We start from the raw sequence: 23,049 nt of genomic DNA, 5'->3' as shown, positions 1-23,049 counted from the left end.
GCCCAGTGCTGGGCTCAGCTGGACACAGGGCAGAGTTTTGGTGTGATCTGAGTGCTGGAGGCCCCCCCTCGTGTGTCCTTCCCTCCGCAGCTGACTCAGTGCTTGGCTGCAGCTGGGTGGGCAGATCCTGCTGTGCTCGAGCGTCCCTGGGACGGGCAGTGGGAACGGGGGCCCTGAGCCTGGGTCTGACTAGGACGGGCAGTGGGAACGGGGTCCCTGAGCCTGGGTCTGACTGGGACGGGCAGGGGAGACCCCCCGGGCTCTGCAGGCACCTTCAGTGGCCACTCGGTTTAGGCAGAGGGACTCTTTACCACCGGCTCTGCTGTGTGTAGAAGTTTGCATCCAAGTCCTTCCAAGATTAGTTTTACTTTCCATTAAGACACAACCCTGTAATTTCTTCCTCTTGGACTGTCTCTTTGGCCTGGTGTGCCCCAAGAGGTGTGGAAACCTGCAGGTTTAGCACTTGTGTTTTGGAAGATACAGGTTTGTTGCACAGAAATAGTAACCAAAACATTTGGGTTTGTTTAATTTAGGCCTTGAGTCGTTTTGGGTTAAGAGAGTGTGTGAACCTTCTTGTTTCAGTCTGAATGGTTCTATTTTAGCTCTGACTGAATTAAAAACAAACACCAAACCAACAAAAATTAGCTAGAATTTTATTTTTTTATTTTTTTTTAACATATCTATCCATCCACAGCTTTGTGGCAGATTGCTTAGGGAAATGGATCTAAAGCATCTTGGTCTGCAGCCTTGGGCTTCTGTCACTGCAGGACAGACACGATACCTGCCATGTACCACACTACCCTGATGTGAAGCTGCACAACCTCTCTGAACAGAAAACTCACCAAATTAACACATCTGCATCTTAAGATTATCTCAGCTGAAGGTTCCATAGTTTCAGGGAAGATAAATCTGCAGAACCCTGATCTGGATTCATTGAAACATCTTCTTTATGCAACCTGTATCTTGTTGTTAAAACCAACCAACAAAAAAACCCCAAAAACTCACATGTTCATCAAGTAGCAAGAAGGCCCCAAATACTGTGTCAAGTGTTCTTAGGAACAAGGTATGACACATAAATCTCTTTATTCAGCTGGCCAATGTATATCACCTGTGATTCAAGATTAATATATAATTAGAAATCATTAGGATCCTCCTGGAATTTGACAGTGCCTCTCCTTTCCTGAAATCTGATAAGACAATGAGATTTCCAAAGTGAAAGCTTTGAGTTACCCCAGAGTAAATGCTGTTACAAGCCACTGATTCCAGTTTTACTTTAGCTCATACAGGTGTCCAGTACAGCAGCCTCTCACCTGCCTCTCCTCCCTTGGTGGCAGCAGGCACCTTCTGAGTGGTGAGCAGAGCTCTGGCATTCCATATCACTGTTCTGTTGGGGAAAAAAAGAGAAAGGTTAAATTATTTGGATCAAATATAAGTTCATTCTACACTGTACAAAATCAGTGGACCAAATACCAACTTGTAGGGCTCTGGTGGAAAACGCTATCATATATAATGGCAGGATTAATGTTAGTTTAAAACTTCTTTTCTTGGGCACTACAGAAGCACAGAGAAGTCCTGTGTTCCTGCAGCCTGTCGTAGCCAGGAGCTCCAGGGGTTAATCCTGGAGCCTCTGATGCCTCAAACATCGTTTTCAGGCTTGACAGGATCCATTTTACCAGCACGCAGCTCCTGCATGGATTTTTTAACCACTCCCTGGATGCTTTCATCTCAGTATGGCTGCATCATCTTTTAAAGTGCTCTTTCATTTTCTTTTTTCCTTTTTTAGTAAGTTTTTTAGTAACATTTTTAGAGCACATCTCTGCAGAACAATTTAACCAGCCCTTAAGGTCAGGCTCTGATTTCAAATTCAGCATCTGCCTTGATACCAGAGCTGTGCCACTGGCAATGTTAGAGTTTGGGGTTTTTTTCCTTCCAGTTGACTGGATAATTTAAGTAGTAGCTGTGACTTTGTACCACATCTGCTCAGTCATGAAGGAAAACTGCTGATGAGGTAAGATTGGGCTGTTTGTATTCCATTAAACACATCTCTAAAATTAAGTTTTTAAGGACAGTTGGAGAGCTGTACACACACACACACAGATGCAGGAAAAGGAGACACAGAGTGGGATTCTTCAGCATTTTTGGTTTAACTCCTCATTGAATGTAATCCTTGGACAGCCCTGAAGCCCTTTTTCTCTGCAGATGGTAGCAATGGGACTGTGTGCTGGCATTGGGCAGGTGAGGGCAGCAGCCAGGACACATTGACCTTTATTCTCTTAGATCTGTGCCCATTCTTCAGGCAGTTTTTCCCACAATCCCAGATTGGCTGCTCCAACTCCTTATCATGATAGATGATTAAAAGGAAAAGCAGGGAAGGATTACAAAACCCAGACAAAGCAAGAGCAGGTGAGAACACACGGAATGTGCATTCACATTAATCTCCAGAGCAGCAGCAAGCTTGGGGGTACAAATCTTAATATTTTTTCCTAATTTGTCCTTAAATTCTGATACTCCCAACCTGGCAATGCTCACAGTGCCCACGATCACACATGGAGCAGTCAACTCCAGCCCGAAGCAGGGACAGCTCCTCTCTCCGAAAGGCCTGACCCGCCGGAGCACCTGAGGAGCCTCTTCCCAAGGGCAGTTTCAGGAGACAAAATCCAGGTAGAACTGGTGGGTGCTTCCTCCTGTCTCCTCTTTTTCGCTGGGTGCTGGGCTGGCTTTCCAGCGGGGTGTCACCTCACAGCCTGCCCTGCAGCACCCAAACTGGCCTGTGCTGTGAGAAACTACCACCTTAAGGAGGTAGGAGAGAAACAGAGGAGAAAAAACACAATCTGCTTGTTTCTTCAGTGCTTGGTGGTTTGGGAACCCAGTGAATGACAACTTAGCAAAGCAGACATGTGAGTACCAAAGTTTAAGGTAGGCACAATTAAAGAAATATTTAATAAAATAAAAGCAAATCAGGTAACTTGAAACAGGGAAAGCACAGAGTTTTGATTTTCTGTGTGTGGTCCAGCTTAACCAAGGTTTTGGGTAGTCCCTGCTGTAGCAGAGGGCTGAGGAGGAATTTGGGGGGCAGAAAAAAGCCTTCCCTTGCACTTTGAGGCACTGTGAAACCACTATGAAATATTGGTGGAGCATAAACGTTTCCCAGGGAGTCCTTGCCCACCTTCCCTTGAAGGGCCCTGCTTCTTCAAAGCTCCAGAAATGGCATCTTTTCAGAAATTCCTAAGTCCCAAGAGTGCTGTGATTGTGCTGGAGCTCCATCCAGTGGGGAGCAGGCAGGGGGCAGGTGCCCCAAACCACTCTTCCCCCGGGTTATTCTGTTCACTGAAAGCCCAGCTCAGTGGCAAATCTACTGGAGGGTCTAACTGGGGATTTGGCCTTTCATTAGTTGGTGATCAGTGTTAGAATAATTTGTTACCCATTTTTAAGCAGACACTATTAAGGGGTAAACCAAAGGACAGGAGCTGATGCATTAGAATAGATAAATGTGCAATTAAGACTGATGGAGTATGATATTTATGTTGAATATCAAAATACATGCCCCAAACAGACTCAGCTTTGACTATCCAAGAAAATCTCTACTACAAATCAGTTCAAGACGTCTTAAATAATATCTTTTTAAAAACCATTTTTTTAAAACTGTGGTATTAAATCTCCATAGTTAAATATGTGATATGTGTGTAAAAGCCTTTTAAAATAACTGGTCTCGCTCCAGACTCCTTCAGTGATACTCTGTTTCTGGAATCTGGACACAGAAGGCTGAGAGCCAGTATTTAGGGGAAAAAAGTGTGCTGTTTCTCAGCCTCCCTCCTGAACTATTTCCATCTCTCTCAATCTAGAATGTTCTTACCCTTCCCACAAGATCCCTGTGTTTGAAAATCATACTACTACAATGAAAAAAGACAGCTTAGACCTTGTGCTGCAGCCTGTTTTTAAGTGGAAGCTTCGACTGCAGTGGGTGGTTATAAAAGCAGGAAGTTTCTGCAGCCCAGGTCCCAAGACACAGATGCAGATTACTGGTCTCCAAACCACAGCCTCCAGTTTGTCTCACATAAACGTGCACCCCAGGGCACCAAAGCCTGGTCTGTCTGAACTTGCCACAGTCCCACTCCTCTTGGCTAAACAGGGCTGGCAGCATCGTGCAGGTGAGGGCTATGCCAGTCTAAAGTACAGCTGCTGCTTCCTATTCCTGGGAATGACTTCCCAGGATGGTCACGGGTCTAACCCCAGACCTTTGTTATTGCTGTGGGTTTTTCATTACCAGCCTTTTGCCCTCCTGGCTGGTTAATTTAAAAGTATAGGGTTTGAACTGATTGCATGGGCCTTTTTCTTTAAATATTTGCAGTATATTCTAAATATTTCACAACAGGAGGGAAGGACAGGGAGGTGACTCAAGCATGGAAATGAGCTTTGTGTCTTGAATGTGTGTCTGTATTACTTCCCCCTTTCTTTGTAACTTCTTTATAACACACAAGTTCAGGTGCCTTGGCCATATCCCATCTGGAATTATGTTCTGCCACTGCAAGTTCTCGCGTGACATCCTCCCTGTTCCCCTACCTCATGTTCTTCACAAAACAAAGCTGGAGAAAAAGCAAGCAAGGATGAAACCACAGTACATCTCATGAACGATGGCTGCAGTTCTGCCAGAACAATGATCCTTATAAATGCACTGAGATTACTACAGACTTCTTACCCAGTACTGTCCTAACCTATTGGGTGGATATAGCCATAGAAGAGTTAGTCCTCTTGAGTAGAGAGTACTCTTGGTCATTTTTATTTATTGACTTTTATTTATGGCTTGCTTAGTCCTTTATTCCTGAATGCTCACATCTACCTGGGGATTCCCAAGTGTCCCTTTGTCTCCTCAGTCAGCTGTCCTGCACTGCTGTGGGTGCTCAGGTTACTTTGTGCCACACACCAGGACATTAATGGTCCGTGCTTTCTTACCCCTAGGAGGTGATGTGCAAGCTTTTTAAAATAAAGTCTTGTACTAATGAATGAATCCATTTCCCAGGGAAAGCACTGGGTGCCACAAGGACTGGATTGGGGACTACACCTGGGAAGAGCTTTCCTTTCTGAGTCAGCATTAAGGAATTTAACCTTTGCCTTTGGAGAAGACAGCACTGCACAAAGTAGAACATGGAGAAGGAAATGGATTAATTTCAGAACAGTTAAATAGTTACAGCTCCCATGGATCTGCAGAACCCCTTCCTTATCTCCTCACCTGCAGTCCCTTAGGGTGAGTGTTTGTTCACCTGCTGTCACTCCTGCTTCTGGCTCAGCAGACAGGAGCTGCTCTGGGCAGCCCTGCTCATCTGAGCTCTTCTGCTCAATAAACCCTGACAGAGGATCCAAAGGTGGAGTGCTCTCACCTTGTGGGAAGGCTGCACCCAGGACCACTTTAGGCTTTGACTCTTGGGCCTTGGTGAAGGCTGTTTTAGCATCCACACTTGCAGATGTCCCTGCCCGTGGGTGAGGCTGCAAGCACTGTCCAGGTGCTCCGGGTCACAAGGACCCACTTGGTCTGGGCTGGTTTGCTGCATCGCAGGAGGGACCACTGGGCACACCCCAGATTTATTCTGCAGTCAAGCCATTACCAGACCTAATTTAATTTGAACCCTGATTGTATGATTTATAGCAATAGATGATAAATTAGGGTGACACACACTGACAAGCTAAGCTGAAGTTTCCTCATCTCATCCATCTGAACAGGTGACCACCTGGAGTGGGTTGACCCTGGCTAGATGCCAGGTACCCACTAAAGCCACTCTTTCCCTTCCCTCTGCAACTGGACAGAGGAGAGAAAATACAATGAAAGACCCATGAGCTGAGAGAAGAGCTGGGAGAAGTCACTTATTGATCACCATCACAGGCAACACAGACTAAAAGAGGGGATATTAATTAAATTTATAACTAATAGGATCAGAGCAAAAGAGATAAGTAAAATAATCTTACCTTACCCTCACCACTCCTTCCTTCCAAGTTCTCCCTCCTCCCTCCCAGCTGTGCAGGGGGACAGGGAATGGGGGTTACTGTCAGTTGTTGTTTCTGCTGCAGCTCAGGGAGAGGAGTTGGAATCCTTCCCCTGCTCCCGTGGGGTCCCTCCCATGGGAGACAGTCCTTGAAGGACCTCTCCAGTGTGAGTCCATCCCACAGGCAACAGTCCTTCACAAACTGCTGCGACATGGGTCACTTTTCCATGGGGTGCAGCCCTTCAGGAACAAGGTGCTCCAGCCTGGGTTCCCCCCCAGGGCGACAAGTCCTACCAGGGAAACCTGTTCCAGCAGAGCTCCTCTCCCCATGGATCAGCAGGTCTCTGCCAGGACCCTGCTCCATCTTGGGCCTCCTATGGGGTCACAGCCTCCTTTGGGCATCCCCCTGCTCTGACATGGGCTCCTCCCTGGGCTGCAGGGGGGTCTCTGCACCCTGATGCTCCCCCATGGGCTGCAGGGGGGTGTCTGCACCCCGATGCTCCCCCATGGGCACAGGGGCACAGCTGCCTCACCCTGGTCTGCACCACGGGCTGCAGGGGAACCTCAGCTCTGGCACCTGCAGCATCTCCTGCCCCTCCTTCTCCACTGACCCTGGTGTTTGAATAGTTGTTCACATGTTCTCACTCTGCTTTTCCCTGGCTGCAATTTACATCTGCCCAATAACGTTTTTCTTTCCCTTCTCAAACATGTTTTCCCAGAGGTGTTACTGTCACTCCTGATGGGCTCAATCTTGGCCAGTGGTGGGTCCATCCGGATGGCATTGGCTCTACGGGACATGGGGGGAAGATTCCAGCAGCTCCTCACAGAAGCCACCCCTGTAGCCCTCCCCACTGCCCAGACCTGGCCACAGAAACCCAGTACACTACCTGAGAGGTGATTTCACATCACCTGCCAGTTTGTTCCCAGTTGTGCATTTCAGTGTTTGGTGCTGTTGGGATTGGCACATCACCTGGGTGAACTGACATCTCTCTCATGTCTTGGAAGCCCAGCCAGGCTGTTCCAAGCCTTCTGACAAGTCTTGAAGCAGGAGACTCCCACCCTTCTGCCCCGGAGCCATGCAGGCACTGTCTTCACCCACGTGAGCAATGCATTTGTCTGGCTTTCTATGTATCTTCATATTTAATTTCTTGTCAGTGCATGCTTGTTTGAATCACAGAATCATTCAGGATGGAAAAGATCTCTGAGATCAGAGAGTCTAACCCATGCCCTATCCCCACCTTGTCCCCCAGCCCAGAGCACTGAGTGCCACAGCCAGTCCTTCCTTGGACACCTCCAGGGATGGGGACTCCACCACCTCCCTGGGTAGCCCCTACCAATGTTTAATCACTCTTTACACGAGGAAATTCCTCCTGATGTCCAACCTTGGGCCTCCCTGACACAGCTTGATGCTGTTTCCTCTTGTCCTGTCCCTTGTTCCCTGGGAGCAGAGCCTGACCCCCCCTCCCAGCTCCCCCCTCCTGTCAGGGAGCTGCAGAGAGTGAGAAGGTCCCCCCTGAGCCTCCTTTTCTCCAGGCTGAGCCCCTCCAGCTCCCTCAGGAGTTCTCCAGCCCCTTCCCCAGCTCCGTTGCCCTTCTCTGGACACGCTCCAGCCCCTCAATGTCGTTCCTGAATTGAGGGGTCCAGAACTGGACACAGCACTCATTCTGCCTGCACTTCACTTACCTTTTGGGGACTCTCCCTTTGCATTTGCCCTCACTGTCAGCAGAGAACCGATTTTTTTTCAGGCACTCAGCTCACCATCACCATTTTCTCAGCAGTGTCTGTACATTTTGTGAGCGTGGCAGAAAAATAACCCCGTCAGCAAACAGAAAGGCCTATCCTATGGGGAAAAGACAAAAGACCATGAGCTCCTTTTTCAACCAGTGGAGCCCATTGCACTGTGCTATTGTCACCCAGTGCACAGCCCTCTGCACTGCGCTAGGGGCTGCACGTATGTTGGGGCAGGTGATTTTTTGACACAAACCTACTGTGAGGGTATGGAATGACAGGACAACAGGGAACAGCTTTGAACAGGCAGAGGGCAGGGTTAGTGCTGCATTCCGCTCTGGGATCCCCGGCACAGGAAGGACCTGTTGGAGCAAGTCCAGAGGAGGCCACCAAGTTGATCAGAGGGAGGGAGCAGCTCTGCTCTGAGGAAAGGCTGAGAGAGTTGGGATTGTTTGGGATGGAAAAGAGAAGGCTTTGGGGTGACCTAATTGTGCTCTTCCAATACCTGAAGGGAGCCTACAGGAAACATGGAGAGAGACTACTTTTGAGGGTCTGGAGTGACAGGACAAGGGGGAATGGCTTCAAACTGACAGAGAGCAGGGTTAGATGGGGTATTAGGAAGAAACTCTTCCATGTGAGGGTGGGGAGGCCCTGGCACGGGTTGCCCAGAGCAGCTGTAGCTGCCCCATCCCTGGAAGTGTGGAAGGTTAGTGGGGCTAGCGGAAGGTTAGTGGGGCTAGTGGAAGGTGTCCCGGACTAGTGGAAGGTGTCCTGGGCTAGTGGAAGGTGTCCCCGCCCACGAAGGGGTGGGACTGGATGAGGTTAAAGGTCCCTTCCAAGCCAAACTGTTGTGTGATTCTATGAAACCATGCTGCCGGAAAGTTGTTTTTTCCCCAGTTGACTTGGAAAGTATTTATGTAAGTCACTTAAAAATATCCCGGGTTTTGTTCATCCTTTAGTGGAGATGCTTGGCCTGCCCCAGGCCTATGGCTCAGCTGCGGAGGTGCCTGCCCTTCATCTGAAGGATTCCCACCAACCGACACACTTCTTTGCCACAGTTATGGGTAATTTACGCTCAGATAAGACGCAGAACTGTTAATTCCGGCGCTCTCCGCCCGCACCCCGCGCGGCCCGGACGCCCCTCAGGGAGCAGCGGCTGCGTGCGGGACGTGACCGAGCCGCGCCGCAGCCCCGCCCCACGGCGCGAGGCTCCGCTGACGAGCGGGCGGCTCTAACCAATAGCGACGCGCGGTGGGCGGCGCGGCCAATCGTGACCGCGGGGCGGGGCTCCGGCGGGCGGGTGGCGGCGGCGCGGGCGGCGCTGCGGCAGAACGCGGCGGCGGCGGAGCCGAGTGGGCTGAGCGGGAGTTGAGCGGTAGCTGAGCGACTCGGGCCGGTATCAAACATGTCTCTCTCCAACAAGCTCACCCTGGACAAGGTGGATGTGAAGGGCAAGCGGGTCGTCATGAGGTGAGGCGTTGTGGGGGGAATGTGCGTCTCCCGAGGGCCGCCCTGCCCCATCCTCCCCGCTGGGGCCGAGCGGGTGTCCCCAGACAGCAGCGCTGTGCCCAGGCCCAGCACGTTGCGATCTGTGGGGTTTTGGTTCCGTTTTTTTCCCTAGTGGCCTGCTGTAGAGGCTCCCCCGTCCCTCAGCGATGGGCCGTGGCGGCCGGGCGGGGTGTAAATCCCGGCCCGGCTGCGCCGCCCTGGATCGCTCCGCTCGCACGTGTGTCGGCCACAGGCGGCCTGAGGGCAAATCCAGCCAGACTGCCGTGCTTTTGGGCGGGAGAACTACCCCAAAAGGACTTATTTCCGAGGTGGTTTTTTTTCCTTACTGCAAATTTAGTAAACGTTGTAATAAAAAAGCGAAGCTGTGGCTCTGTCCAGCTACCCAAATACCGCTAATAATTCAGCTTTTTGCAGCAGGAGTCGAATCACAGATTCTTGGAATGGTTGGAAGGAACCTTAAAGTTCTTCTCTTTCCATCCTCTTTGGGTTGGAAGGGACCTTAAAACTCACCCCCTTTCACTAGACCAGATTGCTCCAAGCCCCGTCCAAGCTGACCTTGGACACTTCAGGGATGAGGCATCATCGCAGGTATTCAGCACATCCTGCTCTAAAACCATAAAGTCGAAGTTCATAGCTTATTTACAAAGTATCAAGGCCTGAAAGCCTAATGTTGGAATTGCTGCCAAAAACTGGGAGATAAGGGCAGCCAGGTACATCGTGATACATGTTGCTCGAAATACTCTTATTAGGGGATAGTTTGTTCAAGGTCACTATGATGTGGCTGCTGCATGTCCGTTAACTATTTTGTGAGTAGGCAGGGATAGCAAAAGTATAATTTCTTTTACCTGTAGTTTGTCAGACAACTTGCTCTTTTCTTCTTGTCTCTGTAACTTAATTTTGAAGTAGTTCCCTAGAAATTTGATTACCAGAAACCAGCCCCTGTAGCGAGTACTGAAGAAGCTTGCTCAGGATTTCTATGTGCTTCCTAAAGCTGGTACAACAAAAGATCTTTCTATCTCTGTAGCACCCGATTTTTATTTTCTCTCTGACTGTTTTTTTCCCCTTTTCTGAGACGTTTTACAGGGCAGCCGTGCCTTGACAGAGGATGGGTTGGGTTTGCCCCCTTGAAATCTCCAATAATTAATGCACAAATCTACCTTTACAATTCTGTGAGGGGCTATTCAAACACTGCAGGTGACCTGCCAAGCTTTGTGTTTCATCTCCCTGAAATAAGTCGCCATGTGCTCTCAGTAGTACTAAAATCGATACCTCTTCTTTTTCTGCTCATGTCCATCATAATTTAGGTACACTCACACCCTGATTAGCTTCCGGCCCATTAGGAGAAGTTGGGAATGGGGAGGAGAAAGGGTTCAGGGGAGCTCAGATTTCAATTATCTGCAGTGGGGAAGAAGGCTGAGCTGGGTCTTTCTTTTGTAGTTCTGATGGCTCTGTAAAGCAAACTGTTCTTTTATTCTCTCCTTTTAGGATAATGGCACGATAATGGTGCCTTTCTTCCCCTTTCTAGAATCAGCTCGCTGTGCTCTGGGGCTGCCAGTTCAATCTCTTTCTGCTCAGCTAGTCCTGTTTTGCTGGCAGCTTTCGTCCATCTTCCCGTTTGTTTCACGTGCTGAGTAGGCTGTCAGAGGATTCTTTCGTGCAAGTTGCTGAGTTCGGTTGTTGTTCAGTGTATAGGACTAAAGGTGGGCTGTAGCAGCACGCTGGCCCTCCTCGCTCGGGTGCACTGTTACAGTCCTGGGGGTTCCTTCCGGACCTCCCAGCCATTTCTGCCTCTGTGCTTACGCAACGAGGCTTCCTGCACATGGGCACAAGGGATGCCAGTGAGACTCCTCCCTCCCATCCCTTCAGCTGGCACGACTAAGGAAGTTACCTCTAGATGGAAGTCAGGTCTTCCAGGGAGAATGTGCTAAGCCACAGCACTCAGCTGCAGAGAGATTAGAGCTGCAGAGAACAGAAATGAAAGCTTCCTTGAACTGCCTGCTCGCCACAGTAGTCCAGCCAAGCATTTTAGAGACCTCCTTAGAGAACACGAGGTCATTTGTCATTATTCTCTTCCTTTCCCATGGAAGCTCCTCGTGTGGGATCCGAGATGGTGCTGTTTAAAAATAAAAGGTTCAGTCTCAGTTTTATTTCCTGTGCAGCATCACTGCTCCTGAGGTGCGTTAGGAGGTATTGATGGCCCAGCTTTACTGAGTCATTCCAGCAGTGTTTGTTCTCTGTGTTTTGTTATCACAAGCAGAAATGGTTGATAACACACTGATTTCAAAAGGGAACTTGAGTACAAGGCAGAGCTGAACATCTTACTCTAATTTGATCTAGCCAGCACATTTACTGACAGGTTCCCTCACTCATTATTAAATAAATTTGTTGAATATGTGATTTTATTTCTGGTTGCTTTTTTTCCTAGGGTTGACTTCAATGTTCCAATGAAGGATCACAAAATAACCAACAATCAGAGGTGAGCCATAATTTCCATCCCAGATGGAGGCCCCAGAGTCTGCTTCCTGTCTTACTTCAGCCCGGTACCTGGAACATTACAGTGATTAAGCTGCCATTGCCCATCCCAGAATATTAAAGGTGTCTCAGAGCAAGTCCAACAATTGTTAATTAACCCTCCTGCAACTATTAGCAAACTACACTAAGTTGTTGGCTTATGTTAGAATAATTGTTGCAGTGCAGCACACAAAGACTTGGGGGTTAGAAACAGTGATACCAGATGTCTTGTCCTGCTGGTCTCCCACTTGCAGACAGTTTTGCTCACCACTGTGTGCTCACTGTGCAGTATTCCCATAATTTCTCTGTTGGTGCAGGATCACAGACTAACCCAGGAAGCCTGGTAATGTTCAAGTCTGTCCTGGCATTTCTTATGATAGCTGAGCAATCAGCAGACTTTGGATGACAAAACACATTTTACTTCTGTGTCCTACCTCACTTGGAATATAACAGTGAAACATGAAACAGGCTAGGATGGGGAATTTTGTTGATGCTTTTTTAAGGAATTGTTCTGTCCAGCTCTTTTGCTCCGTTTCTTTTATCATTTTTGAGGGACAACTCCCAGGGCTCTTGTGTAAGTGATTCTAGTCTGTTTGCCTGGTAAACTGATTGAATCCTTTTTAATTTGTTCTTCTATACCATTACAGAATCAAGGCAGCTGTTCCTACCATCAAGCACTGCTTGGACCATGGAGCCAAATCAGTGGTTCTGATGAGTCACCTGGGTCGCCCGGATGGTGTTCCCATGCCTGACAAGTTCTCCTTGGCCCCAGTAGCTGTGGAGCTGAAGGCACTCCTGGGCAGGTAAGGTGGAGGAGCAGTCTGGTGGGCATCAGGCCCTCCCTGGCAGTGGACCTGGATGCTTTCCTTTCCAACAGGAAGAGTCACACAGTGTCTGTCTTGTGTTTGCAGGGAGGTCTTATTCCTGAAGGACTGTGTTGGCCCTGAGGTGGAGAAAGCCTGTGCTAATCCTGCTGCTGGCTCTGTCATCCTGCTAGAGAACCTCCGATTCCATGTAGAAGAAGAAGGGAAAGGGAAGGATGCTTCAGGGAACAAGGTGAAACTTCAAGTCTGCCTTTCCTGTATGCCTGCTCTGGTCTTACGACCTCCTTTGCTGCAGATTGACAAGGAACCAGCAGCCTGTCTAAAACACTGATTATGATTTTCCTCTCAAAAGGATGTCACGGATATTTAGTTCAGCGTGTCCCACTGCTATGCAAAAGTTAAGTGGAATGCATTGAGTTTCCAAGATGAAACACTTTAAGTGAAAGGCTATAGATGACTCTGGAAGGTGGTGTAGTCTGTAAAAGAAGAAAAAACTAACAAAATAGGACTGTACAGGAAACTGGTTGCTGCTTGTTAGACTTTATTTTTGGATGTCTAGAATGAAAACCAAGGTCTGTTGGAGATAGTTTATTATCTAGTTTATTATCACTAGGCCTATAAGAATGATACTTCTTTCTTGGTTACGTGGCTAATATTTTAATGTAATATTTAAACATTCTGCAGCACAGGCATTATCAAACCCTTCTTTAAGCCTGTCTACTCTTAGGAGCAGTCATCTAGAACCAGGCTGCCTTGTACCTCTGACCTTTACTTGAAGGTCAGGAGGGGTGCTTGCTCCAGACAGCTGCTTTTCTTAGCAATGCTGACCCCGTTGGCTTTACACAGGCCTTGGCTCCATTCAGGTCCAGTGTGTGGAGCGGAATGTGACACGGAGTGGTGCCCTTTATGGGCTGACACAGGACTCCTGTACCTTAGGAAAGCAGCTCAGAGAGTTAGTGGGCCTGTGCAGATGACAAGGAGAAATGAGGAAGTCAGGAATTATTCACTGGTAGAACTGCTGCAAGCCAGTATGTGGCAGGGAGAAGAGCAGGGTCAGGATTTGATTTTCTTTGGGAAGCAGTCCTTTGGTTTTGTGCATTCCTCTAATTCCCAGATGATTTAGCTGGGTGTTTGCATACAGACACACACTGCATTGAGCACAAGAGACGTGCCATTGTCAGACCTGCTTCTCATCCTGCCGGAGCTCAAAGGCAGTGCTGTGGAAACAGTGATGCAGCACAAGACTACATGTTACTGACTGGTGCTTGAGCTGTGGCTTTCCAAAGCAAATGGAGTGGTAGGGGTTCCTCCATTGGAACCTCTTGTGTTCTGCTCACAGATGGCACTGGTTTTGATGGGAGCACTTAGTCTCTGCAGAAAGCCAGGCAGTTTACTGAGTGAAGGAGCAGTTAGCACTGATGTAGAATCTGTGTAGTCCCTTTGGCTTGTCTCCTGCTCAGGCTGGGCTACAAAGGGCACCCAAAGCTGGGCTGAACCCACCTGCCATATATTGCAGTGCCTTCCTGCCATTGTTCCTGTGGTGTCATATCTGGGTGCTGGCAGGGGCCTGACATGAGCTGATTAGAGCAGAAAGCACTCGGAGAGGTGATGGCTTCACTGCCAGAATGGGCTGTTCCCCAAGAGCAAGTGGCTGAAACTAGGTCTGAGCAGTCACTTGCTGTCCCAGTGAACTCTGCTGTCTCTTTGGGAAGGGAAGGAAAACTGCTGCATAAGCCATTCCAGAAGGATTTGGTAGGATGCTTGAGAGATGGAGAAAAAGTCTTTTAACAGAAATATATCTGTTGTTGCCCACTACACACTGTGCCTGTCTCTAGCTTTCCAGAGCTGGCTGCTTTCACTGTGGCATGTTGTAGTGTGCAGGCTATTTATCAGACTGTTTATCAGTTAATCCTCAGTGCAGTTGCTAAATCAGTCCTCCAGGAGCTCATCCTTTTACCTGTGGCACTTGGAGACTATGCTTGCTTTCTTCAGTAATCGAGCATGACTTTGTTTAGTCTGATCTCAGCGTTGCCCCTTCCTGTGTTACCTGTGTGTGCCACACAAAGCTGGAGAGAGACACTGAAAGGTTGGTAGTGCTGCAGTTCATTCCTGCTCTGTTTATGGAATGGAAACTTGAAGTGGAGCAGTCTCAGGGAGTTTAATCTGGAATTTAAACCACTTAAACCTTTTTGTTACTCCTGCTGGACTGGGAAAGAGGGTCTGAAATACAGTGACCCACCAGATGAACTGATGAGTTCCTCCTGTTGACCCTTCTTTGCTTTGGGCTTATGAGTCAAGTTGCTGACTTTGACATTAGATTCAGACTCAACTCTTAAGTATACAAACTTGTCCTTATTTCTCTTTTTAGATCAAGGCTGATGCCCCGAAAGTGGAGGCTTTCAGAGCCTCTCTTTCCAAACTGGGAGACATCTATGTCAACGATGCTTTTGGAACTGCCCACCGAGCTCACAGGTGTGTACCCATTTCCCTTCCACAGGCACAACTGCAGAACCATGGCTGCCATGGAAACACAGACAGCTTTACCTACAAGGAGTTTTAACTTCCTTCTGGGCTTATCCCAGTACTGTTGTGCTGTGTTTGTTCTTGAGTAATAGATTTACTGGAGGTATTTGTCATCAGTGTATGCTCTTTCAAGTTTGCCTCTGGGAACAGGAGACAGCTGAAACAAGAACCTAAGACTTGCAGTGACTTTTAGACGTTGAAGATATAAAAATTACTTGCTTAGGGCTTGTGTAAATAGTCCTGCAATTGCAACAAACATCTTCTCCAAAAGATTGATTTCTCCTTGGTGATTATTCTCATGAAATGTGTTTAGATACATGTACTTGCAAACTGTAGTGGTTGTCTTGGAAGATGAAATCTCTGCTCTAGCTCTGCTTATTTGTCCCTCAGTGTTTCGGATCACTAGTTAATACTATGAATGTCTTGCATATCAATATTTGTGGGCAAAACCAATCTCAGAACATAAGCACGTACAGCCATCTTATCAAACCAGGAAAACAAAGCCCCTGTGTGTGTTTTCATGCATGTATGTAGTTTCATGCAGCTGTTCTTATTGCTGCAGCTGACTGAAGGATTGGCTTTGTAATGCTGTGAGACACCAGGATGTTTGCACCTGCACTGATAGAAAATTTTCCCTTTTCTCACTTTTTACTTTTATTCTGCAGCTCCATGGTAGGTGTCAATCTGCCTCAGAAGGCTGCTGGCTTCCTGATGAAGAAAGAACTGGATTATTTTGCCAAGGCTCTAGAGAGTCCAGAGAGACCCTTCTTGGCAATCCTTGGAGGGTAAGACTCAACAACATAGTGACTGTATTTGTCTAACTCCTCTGTAAGAAATTAAAAGTTGTTTTGTCTTGCTTCAAACAAGTGCTTTCCTTTCAAGCATACCTACAGTTCAGATTTGTAGCTGAGTCCTGAGATCTCTGTAGGATGTGCATTAGAGAGGAGCTTCCTGACCGTGTCTGTTCCTGTGGACATGATCAGGGTCTGGTCATCATCTCTTGACCTCTGGCATTCCCCAGGCAGGGACAGTGCCCAGCAGCTTGTCTGGCTGCCCTGGGAGAGCAGTTACAGCCACGGAACGGCCCTGGGACATGGGCAGTGACCTTCCCTCCCCAGTGCAGGGTACAGGCTGCAGGCTCAGCACTCTGTAAACTGACCCGACCTGGCATTATGCAACGGTGCCCTACTGCAGCTGGGCAGGCCCTGCTCTGCCCTGGCAGCTGCTTTGCAAAGGGACTTGAAGGTGCAAAGCAAGTAACTGCTTTTGGGCAGAAATATTTTCCAGTTGAGGCTGTTTTCATCACGTCTGTGCCCAGTCTAGGGGGCAGCCCTGTGGGGTGTATGTCATCAGGTGAATTAACTTTGCTGGGCAGTCAGGGGAAGTCAGCTCTAATGTGCCAAATGAGGTTTATATTTAAATAGAAAAAAAAAAAGGAGAATTGAATAATGCTCTGAGAAGTTGATGTGTAATGCTGGCCTGTTAACTCACCAAATTCCCTTTCTACCCATTCCCAACAACTCCTTTGTTGGTTCATTCTCTCAAAACAACCATGACATGCCACGATCACGACACTGGCATTGCCAAAGAGCAAGTTGATTAATTCAGCTTTGATCCAAAAAGTCCTTACAAGGCTTCATTCTGTCTTAGCTAAAGATTACTAGATAGTAAGTTTTATCTGAGGAGTTTTGGGCTGTGGCTACATTATTCATTCTTTTCTTTTTCTCTCTTGCCAGAGCCAAAGTTCAGGATAAGATCCAGCTGATCAATAACATGCTGGATAAGGTCAATGAGATGATCATAGGTGGTGGAATGGCATTCACCTTCCTCAAAGTGCTCAACAACATGGAGGTAAGAAGAGAGCAATTCTGTGGTCGCTCCTAGTAAAGAACATGATCTGAGTGCCCCTGTGTGTCCTGATGTGGGGCACTGGCTGTCTCAGCTCTGTGGAAGGGTAGGAAGCACTGAGAAGTTACTTGAAAATCCCTTTGCAAAACTCAGATTACTGCCCATGTCTCACTAGATCCTTTAAGAAAATAGGCTTTCCAGAATTGCTGAGCAGTTGGGCTTGGCTGCTGCTGTTCTCTTCTGTAACGACCAGGAACTAAACAAACGTTTTTCTCTTTTCCCAAATAATTTCTTTAGATTGGCAACTCTCTGTTTGATGAAGAGGGGTCAAAAATTGTCAAGGACCTGATGGCCAAGGCAGAGAAGAACGGTGTGAAGATTAATCTGCCTGTTGACTTCATCACTGCTGACAAATTTGATGAGAATGCAAAGACTGGGGAAGCCACAGTGGCTTCAGGCATCCCTGCTGGCTGGATGGTAGGTTTGAATAGGCAAGGGACCGAAAGGAGGCACTGAAGGGCAGCAATGGGGTGGGCAGGACACCTCCTAAAGCAGCAGGAGGAGTAATTGTGATCTGTGGCAAATGTTTCTGAGGGCGCTCAAGCTGTGTAGAGTTGGTTGATTTAGTGAAATTGAAGCCCTGTTGTTTGTCCTGAATTTCTAAGTCTAAAGTAGCTTTTGTGAGATTTGGATTAAAACAGCAAAATTCCTCCACAACTTTCAGATCTGATTGCAGTAGAAATCCTTTTATTTGGAATCCCTTTTATTTGGAATTTAAGTAGAGTTGGCAAAGGTTTCTAACTAAGGCTTCAAGCATCTGACATTGGTTTAAAATTCACTTACTGGTATTAGGAAGATAAATACCACACCAGACTCTCCTCTCCTGCAGCAACTGCTGGCAAATCTGTCAGTGCATACAGAGAAACTCTTGCTTCAGATCCAGGATGAGGGGATCCCAGCTGGACATGGGTCATGTGAGGTGAGGGTTGGCAGTGACCGTATCTCTGGCTTCTCTCCCTTCCTTAGGGCCTGGACTGTGGCCCTGAAAGTGTGAAGAAGTTTGTTGAAGTTGTGGGAAGGGCCAAGCAAATCGTGTGGAATGGTCCAGTTGGGGTCTTTGAGTGGGACAAGTTTTCCAAAGGAACCAAAGCCCTGATGGACAAAGTTGTAGAAGTAACTGGAAAAGGCTGCATCACCATTATTGGTTAGTAGTTGTGTTTGTTCTTGTTTTTCTAAATGCCCCAAGGAAGCTTCTGCTTGCCAGCATCATGTTGAAAATACTTGTCAAATTTTTTTTCCCTTCCTCATGTTTTCATCTGTTCTTCAGCTTGGAGATGGGACTTTAAAAACTGCTGCATGTCCTAATGCTGAGTGTTTGGGAGCAACACCAGCTTGTAGCAAGTCTGTGGGCCTTCAGATGAATCAGATCTGAATTTCTTGTGTGTCTCATTGATTCTGTTTGTGCTACAGGTGGTGGAGATACAGCTACTTGCTGTGCTAAGTGGAACACTGAGGATAAAGTCAGCCATGTCAGCACAGGAGGTGGTGCCAGCCTGGAGCTGCTAGAGGGTAACTACTCTTTTATCTTCACTATGAGTAAATCCAAAGTTCTGGGTGCTCTATTATGTGTTGGTAGTCAAGAAAGCACAACCACAGAGTGAATGTCTTCTCTGTCCAACCATGTGGAGTTTGGACATAGCTTTGGAGCAATGAGCTCCTCCTGCTGCTCTTTTGTAGTCCTCATAGAGGAAGGAAAATGGAGTATTCCTGCAAACAGCTGAGTCTGCCTCTCCCAGAAAACAAAAATGCTGGAATAGAAAACCAAACTGAGAGTGGGCTTTTGTAGGTGATTCCTCAGGACATGCTAACCAGCCCGTTACAATGCCTGGTTTCTGTTAAGGAAATCTCATCAGAGTAGTCTGGAATTCTTCAGAGGTCTTTTTCAGCCCTTCGTATGGAATTCCCTGGTTTTGGGGAGCCCTCTAGTGCTCGGGGACAACCCTGCAGGAGGGTACTTGGAATTCAAAATGGTGAGGGTTGGCAGCATTCTTCTAACGAGTTACAGTGTACTCTAAACGAGTTTTCCTTTCCTCTGCTAATTAGCTGTTTCCCAGTGTGTGTAAATCACCTAATGCTGTCAGCTTCTCTGGAGAGGAGAAACTGCAATAAACTGCCTTGCAGCTGCTATTTCCAGCAGTTAGATGGGAGACAGAGCTTTTGTTTCTGTTGCCTAGGGAGTGATGGGAAAGGGGAGGAATGCGGATGGCTCGAAGGAAACACTGTGTATTCAAAAGGACAAACTTGGCTAAGTTTTGGCCCAAAATGTGGGTTTGTGTGTGTGATCTTTTAAATGTAACGGAAGTCTGGCTAATTAGAAAAGCTTCTGAAGCTTAAAAAGGGGAAAAAAAAATCCCTGAAACCCCAGCAAACCATGAGTTGTTAACAATGTTAAAATTCAGTCCTGTTGCACAGCTTGAGCATTAGAAGGTCAGTTTTCTGAAAAAAGGCAAAACCAGAGTGGTGTCTCTTCATTATTAAAGTAGGACAAAAAGCTAAAAATGCTTTAGAAAACATTGCACTTGAATAACCTGGGCCCTCATACTCAAAGGTGAGCATATTCCTTGCTTCCATCACTTGGATTGAGACATGTAAATATCTTGATCTGGGTGTTTTAGTCTCAGTAAAAGACTAGACTTGTAGGAGGCTTTTTTTCCTTAATTCTTAACATTTCCACTACACACTCCAAAATTGTAATTTACATACCACTAGGGATGGAAGAAAACATGCAGCAACTCCTTAAATCCAATAAAAAATCTGTTTGCCATCAAATGTAGTGGAAAAAGATGCTGAGTGTTTGGATGTGACTTTAGCAGAGACTTGGATAGAAATGTACCCTTACTGTTAGTTGAGAACTGATGGCTGGGTGTGTTGGGAATCTCTCTGCTGACATCCAGGGGCAGCTGTGCTCTGGGACTGTGGGGGGCTGCAGGAGGACTTGCTGTGTGCAGCAGTGTCCATGTAACCACAGTGGTCCTCAGGAGCATGTGTGGAGCCAAGCTCCTCCACTCTCAGCCTGGGAATTCTGATTTACTTCTGTTTTAATATGTATAACTGTTGCAGTTGCAAGCTGTAAAGGAAAGCTTAATTGTTTGAGCACAGAGGGGTTCTTAACTTTGTTGGTGTGTTTACCTGCTCACAGGGAAGGTTCTTCCTGGTGTGGATGCCTTGAGCAACGTGTAGAGAGCAGAGCCCCACGTCCGTCCTGTGCACAGCCCCTGAGATCCAACACTTCAGCTTCTGTATTCCAGCTCTGCCAGAGGCACATCCCAGAATGTAAACGGGACAGGCTTGGAGGAGGAGAGAGCAGAGATTTTCCAACTGCAGTTTACATGATGTGGGTTTGTCCACTGTTATCCCACTTAAATTGATGTAGTGAGTTGAAACTGTTGTTGTGAATTTAGAGTGTATATATTTATATTTTGCCTTTTCAAAGAGATTAATCCCTGTTAGACATATATCTCAGAAAGGAGTGCACTGTTCAGCTTCCATCTTAGAGGCATTTTCATCACTTGACACGGTTCAGAAACAAGAGGGGACTCCAATTTTTTGGAGGCTTGTTGTAATAGCTGCTGAATAAACATATTTAAAGTGCTCCCAGTTTGTATGTTGTCCTTATTTCAGATTTTACAATTAAAATTTCTTCTTCCTAGCATTGGGAATCAGAGCTAATTTTCCTACTTTAACTACTTATATTTCTAAATCTCCTTTTTATGTTTGTCCAGTGGATCTATAAGCACCCAGTCATCAACAAAGGGGACTTGGTTGGTAGGGAAGTAAATTGTTACAGATGTGCTGTTATGTTAAAACTTCCATACCATCCAGTAATAAAGAAAGATGACAATTTGAAGTGTAAGTCAAGTAAAAAAAAATAATTAAAAACACAAGTTTTGAAGTGTTTCTCACTTAGAGAACTTGTCTAATAGTAGGCAACTAATGTATTTCATGTCAATATAGGGGAAATTTTGAAAACAGGCTGGTAAAAATGAAGCTACAGGCAAACAAATGCAATGAGCCTTTGCTCAAGTTTGTGGTCCTAAAAGCAGTAGAAGTAGCATAGTTAAACTGCACAGTTGGACAGTGAGGTTTGAGTGTGGCTTAAAGCACATGCAGAGCCACAGGGACTGTGAGTGGAGGCCCACCAACATGGGTCCTGTGCTGGATTCCCATATTGGCTGTCATGTGTTGGCTCCTGTGCTTGCTGCAGGACCCAAATGTGAGCACAGGGTGGCTCTAAACCAAACTTGAGACTTCTCCAGCCTCAGCCTGGCCTTGGGTTTGGACAAGGTCAGCAGGCACAGCCCTGCCCCCAAGAACTGTGAGGAGATGCAGTGCTCCAGCTGAACTGGTGTGTCTTCCTGCTGGATCCAAGAAAAGTGGTGTGGAAGCAGTGATAGATAGCCTGTTTTGATTCCTAGCGAATCCCCTGCAGTGGTGGTGTTTCTTCCCATGAGATTTTGCACAATATAAAGCAGCCAGGATGAACCATGGGGGGAATGTGAGACCACAACACAGACTGTGCTTTTACGTTAATTTCTATGAATGGACCTGATTCTACCAAACCAAAATGAAGGTGCGTGTTTCAACAGATACAACCTCTTGGCCAGATTTTACTTGATCATGGTGGGATGCAAATTAAAGCCCAGTAGTGGTGAAACAAGTATGAAGTACATAATTGTTACATTTTACAGCTGAAAGTGACTATTGCAAAGAAACTAGAAATAATGCAAATGACTACAGCGCCGTGGTTTCCTCCTCCTCCCATCCTTTGTGACTCTTCCAAGCATTGTCTGGTCGTGCATGAATGATTCAGGTTTTTTCTGGGAGGGCTTGCTTGCTGTACTCGTGTTCCCCAGGCAGGAGTGCAGACCCCCGACAGCTGCAGGGACTGCAAAGAAAGGAGGGAGCTTGTCAGCCACAAAAAGACTGGATTTCGGAAATCAAGTACTACAAAACCAAACATTCCACCATGTTTTTTAATACATTCTCCTTGTCTTGCTTTTGCAAACAAGGCCTTGTGACAGCACAGCCCATTTTTGTGTCACTCTTATGCCCCCATGCTGCTGGATTCCCATGGAGCAGTAACAGCCTTTCCCTCCATCCCTCCCTTCTGGATGTTTACAGTGGAAGCTGGTGTGTGGCCACTAACTGCTGAGTTTTTCCTCTCTTCATCCAAAGTAACAAAACAAAGCTGTCTTTAATCAAAAACAGCAAGGAGTAATAATGTTCTGTGAGTGCAGATGTCTGTGCTTAAAAGCATTTTTCCACCTGACTTTGGATGCTTCGTACTCGCATCTCTAAAATGTCCTTTTATTTCCACATGGCTTGTTTTATGCATTGTTCTGTGTGCTTAACACAGCAAACCTTGCATGGCCAGAGAGATACTTTATGGGTTGTAAATAAAAATGGATGAAACACTTCAACATGAGATTGCAAGAGCTGTACACTTGATGACCAGCTGCTGATTACTTGAGTAACAGGGTTTCCAGATTTTTTTAAGCTTTACCTATTAATACTTTTTAGCACCTGACTATTGCCAGGTGCTAAAATGTTCTTAAGACATCTAGAAATTTCTTATTAAATTTTATATCCTCTAGAGTCATACTGGTCTTCCTAAATTATTTTGACATGGCAACCTTTCTAGGCATGAATCTTTGACAGTCTGGCTTTTACATTTTTATTGCTTTCGTTGAGAATCTTTCTGGGGCAAGGAATGGTGCTAGTTAGAAATATTGTAGAAGAAACATTAAAAGCAGGTGGCCAAGAAGGCCAATGGCATCCTGCCCTCTGAGGAATAGTGTGGTCAGCAGGACCAGAGAAGTGATTGTCCCTCTGTACTTGGCAATGGTGAGTCTGCACCTTGAATCCTGGGGGCAGTTCTGGGCCCCTCAGTTCAGGAATGACATGGAGGGGCTGGAGCGTGTCCAGGGAAGGGAAGGGAGCTGGGAAGGGGCTGGAGCAGCAGGAGCAGCTGAGGGAGCTGGGGGGGCTCAGCCTGGAGAAAAGGAGGCTCAGGGGGGACCTTCTGGCTCTGCAACCCCCTGACAGGAGGGGGAGCCGGGGGGGGTGGGCTC

The 23,049-nt window shown here is 47.0% G+C and overlaps 1 protein-coding gene across 1 annotated transcript; it reads left to right on the top strand.

The window, feature by feature from the left end:
* The first annotated feature begins 8,994 nt into the window (after positions 1-8,994).
* On the top strand, positions 8,995-20,571 carry PGK1 (phosphoglycerate kinase 1). The gene is made up of 11 exons (XM_008931839.3): positions 8,995-9,173; positions 11,638-11,688; positions 12,371-12,526; positions 12,635-12,779; positions 14,916-15,019; positions 15,736-15,855; positions 16,807-16,921; positions 17,216-17,395; positions 17,945-18,122; positions 18,389-18,487; positions 20,118-20,571. Exons 1-11 carry the CDS (start codon positions 9,109-9,111, stop codon positions 20,156-20,158), a joined length of 1,254 nt encoding a protein of 417 aa, XP_008930087.1. The 5' UTR covers positions 8,995-9,108; the 3' UTR covers positions 20,159-20,571.
* Positions 20,572-23,049: the final 2,478 nt, after the last annotated feature.

Source organism: Manacus vitellinus, unplaced genomic scaffold (assembly GCF_001715985.3).
Source record: "Manacus vitellinus isolate BGI_N305 unplaced genomic scaffold, ASM171598v3 scaffold_62_pilon, whole genome shotgun sequence".
Lineage (NCBI taxonomy): Eukaryota > Metazoa > Chordata > Aves > Passeriformes > Pipridae > Manacus > Manacus vitellinus.
Note: the sequence above shows the minus strand (reverse complement) of the source record. Positions and strands in the feature narration are given on the sequence as shown.

Excerpts from the sequence above, each read along its gene's own strand:
- PGK1 (XM_008931839.3), top strand. The coding sequence starts at position 9,109 with ATGTCTCTCTCCAACAAGCTCACCCTGGACAAGGTGGATGTGAAGGGC. Across the intron at positions 12,527-12,634 it reads CTGAAGGCACTCCTGGGCAG|GGAGGTCTTATTCCTGAAGG; the intron begins GTAAGGTGGAGG and ends TTGTGTTTGCAG. Across the intron at positions 15,856-16,806 it reads TTCTTGGCAATCCTTGGAGG|AGCCAAAGTTCAGGATAAGA; the intron begins GTAAGACTCAAC and ends CTCTCTTGCCAG.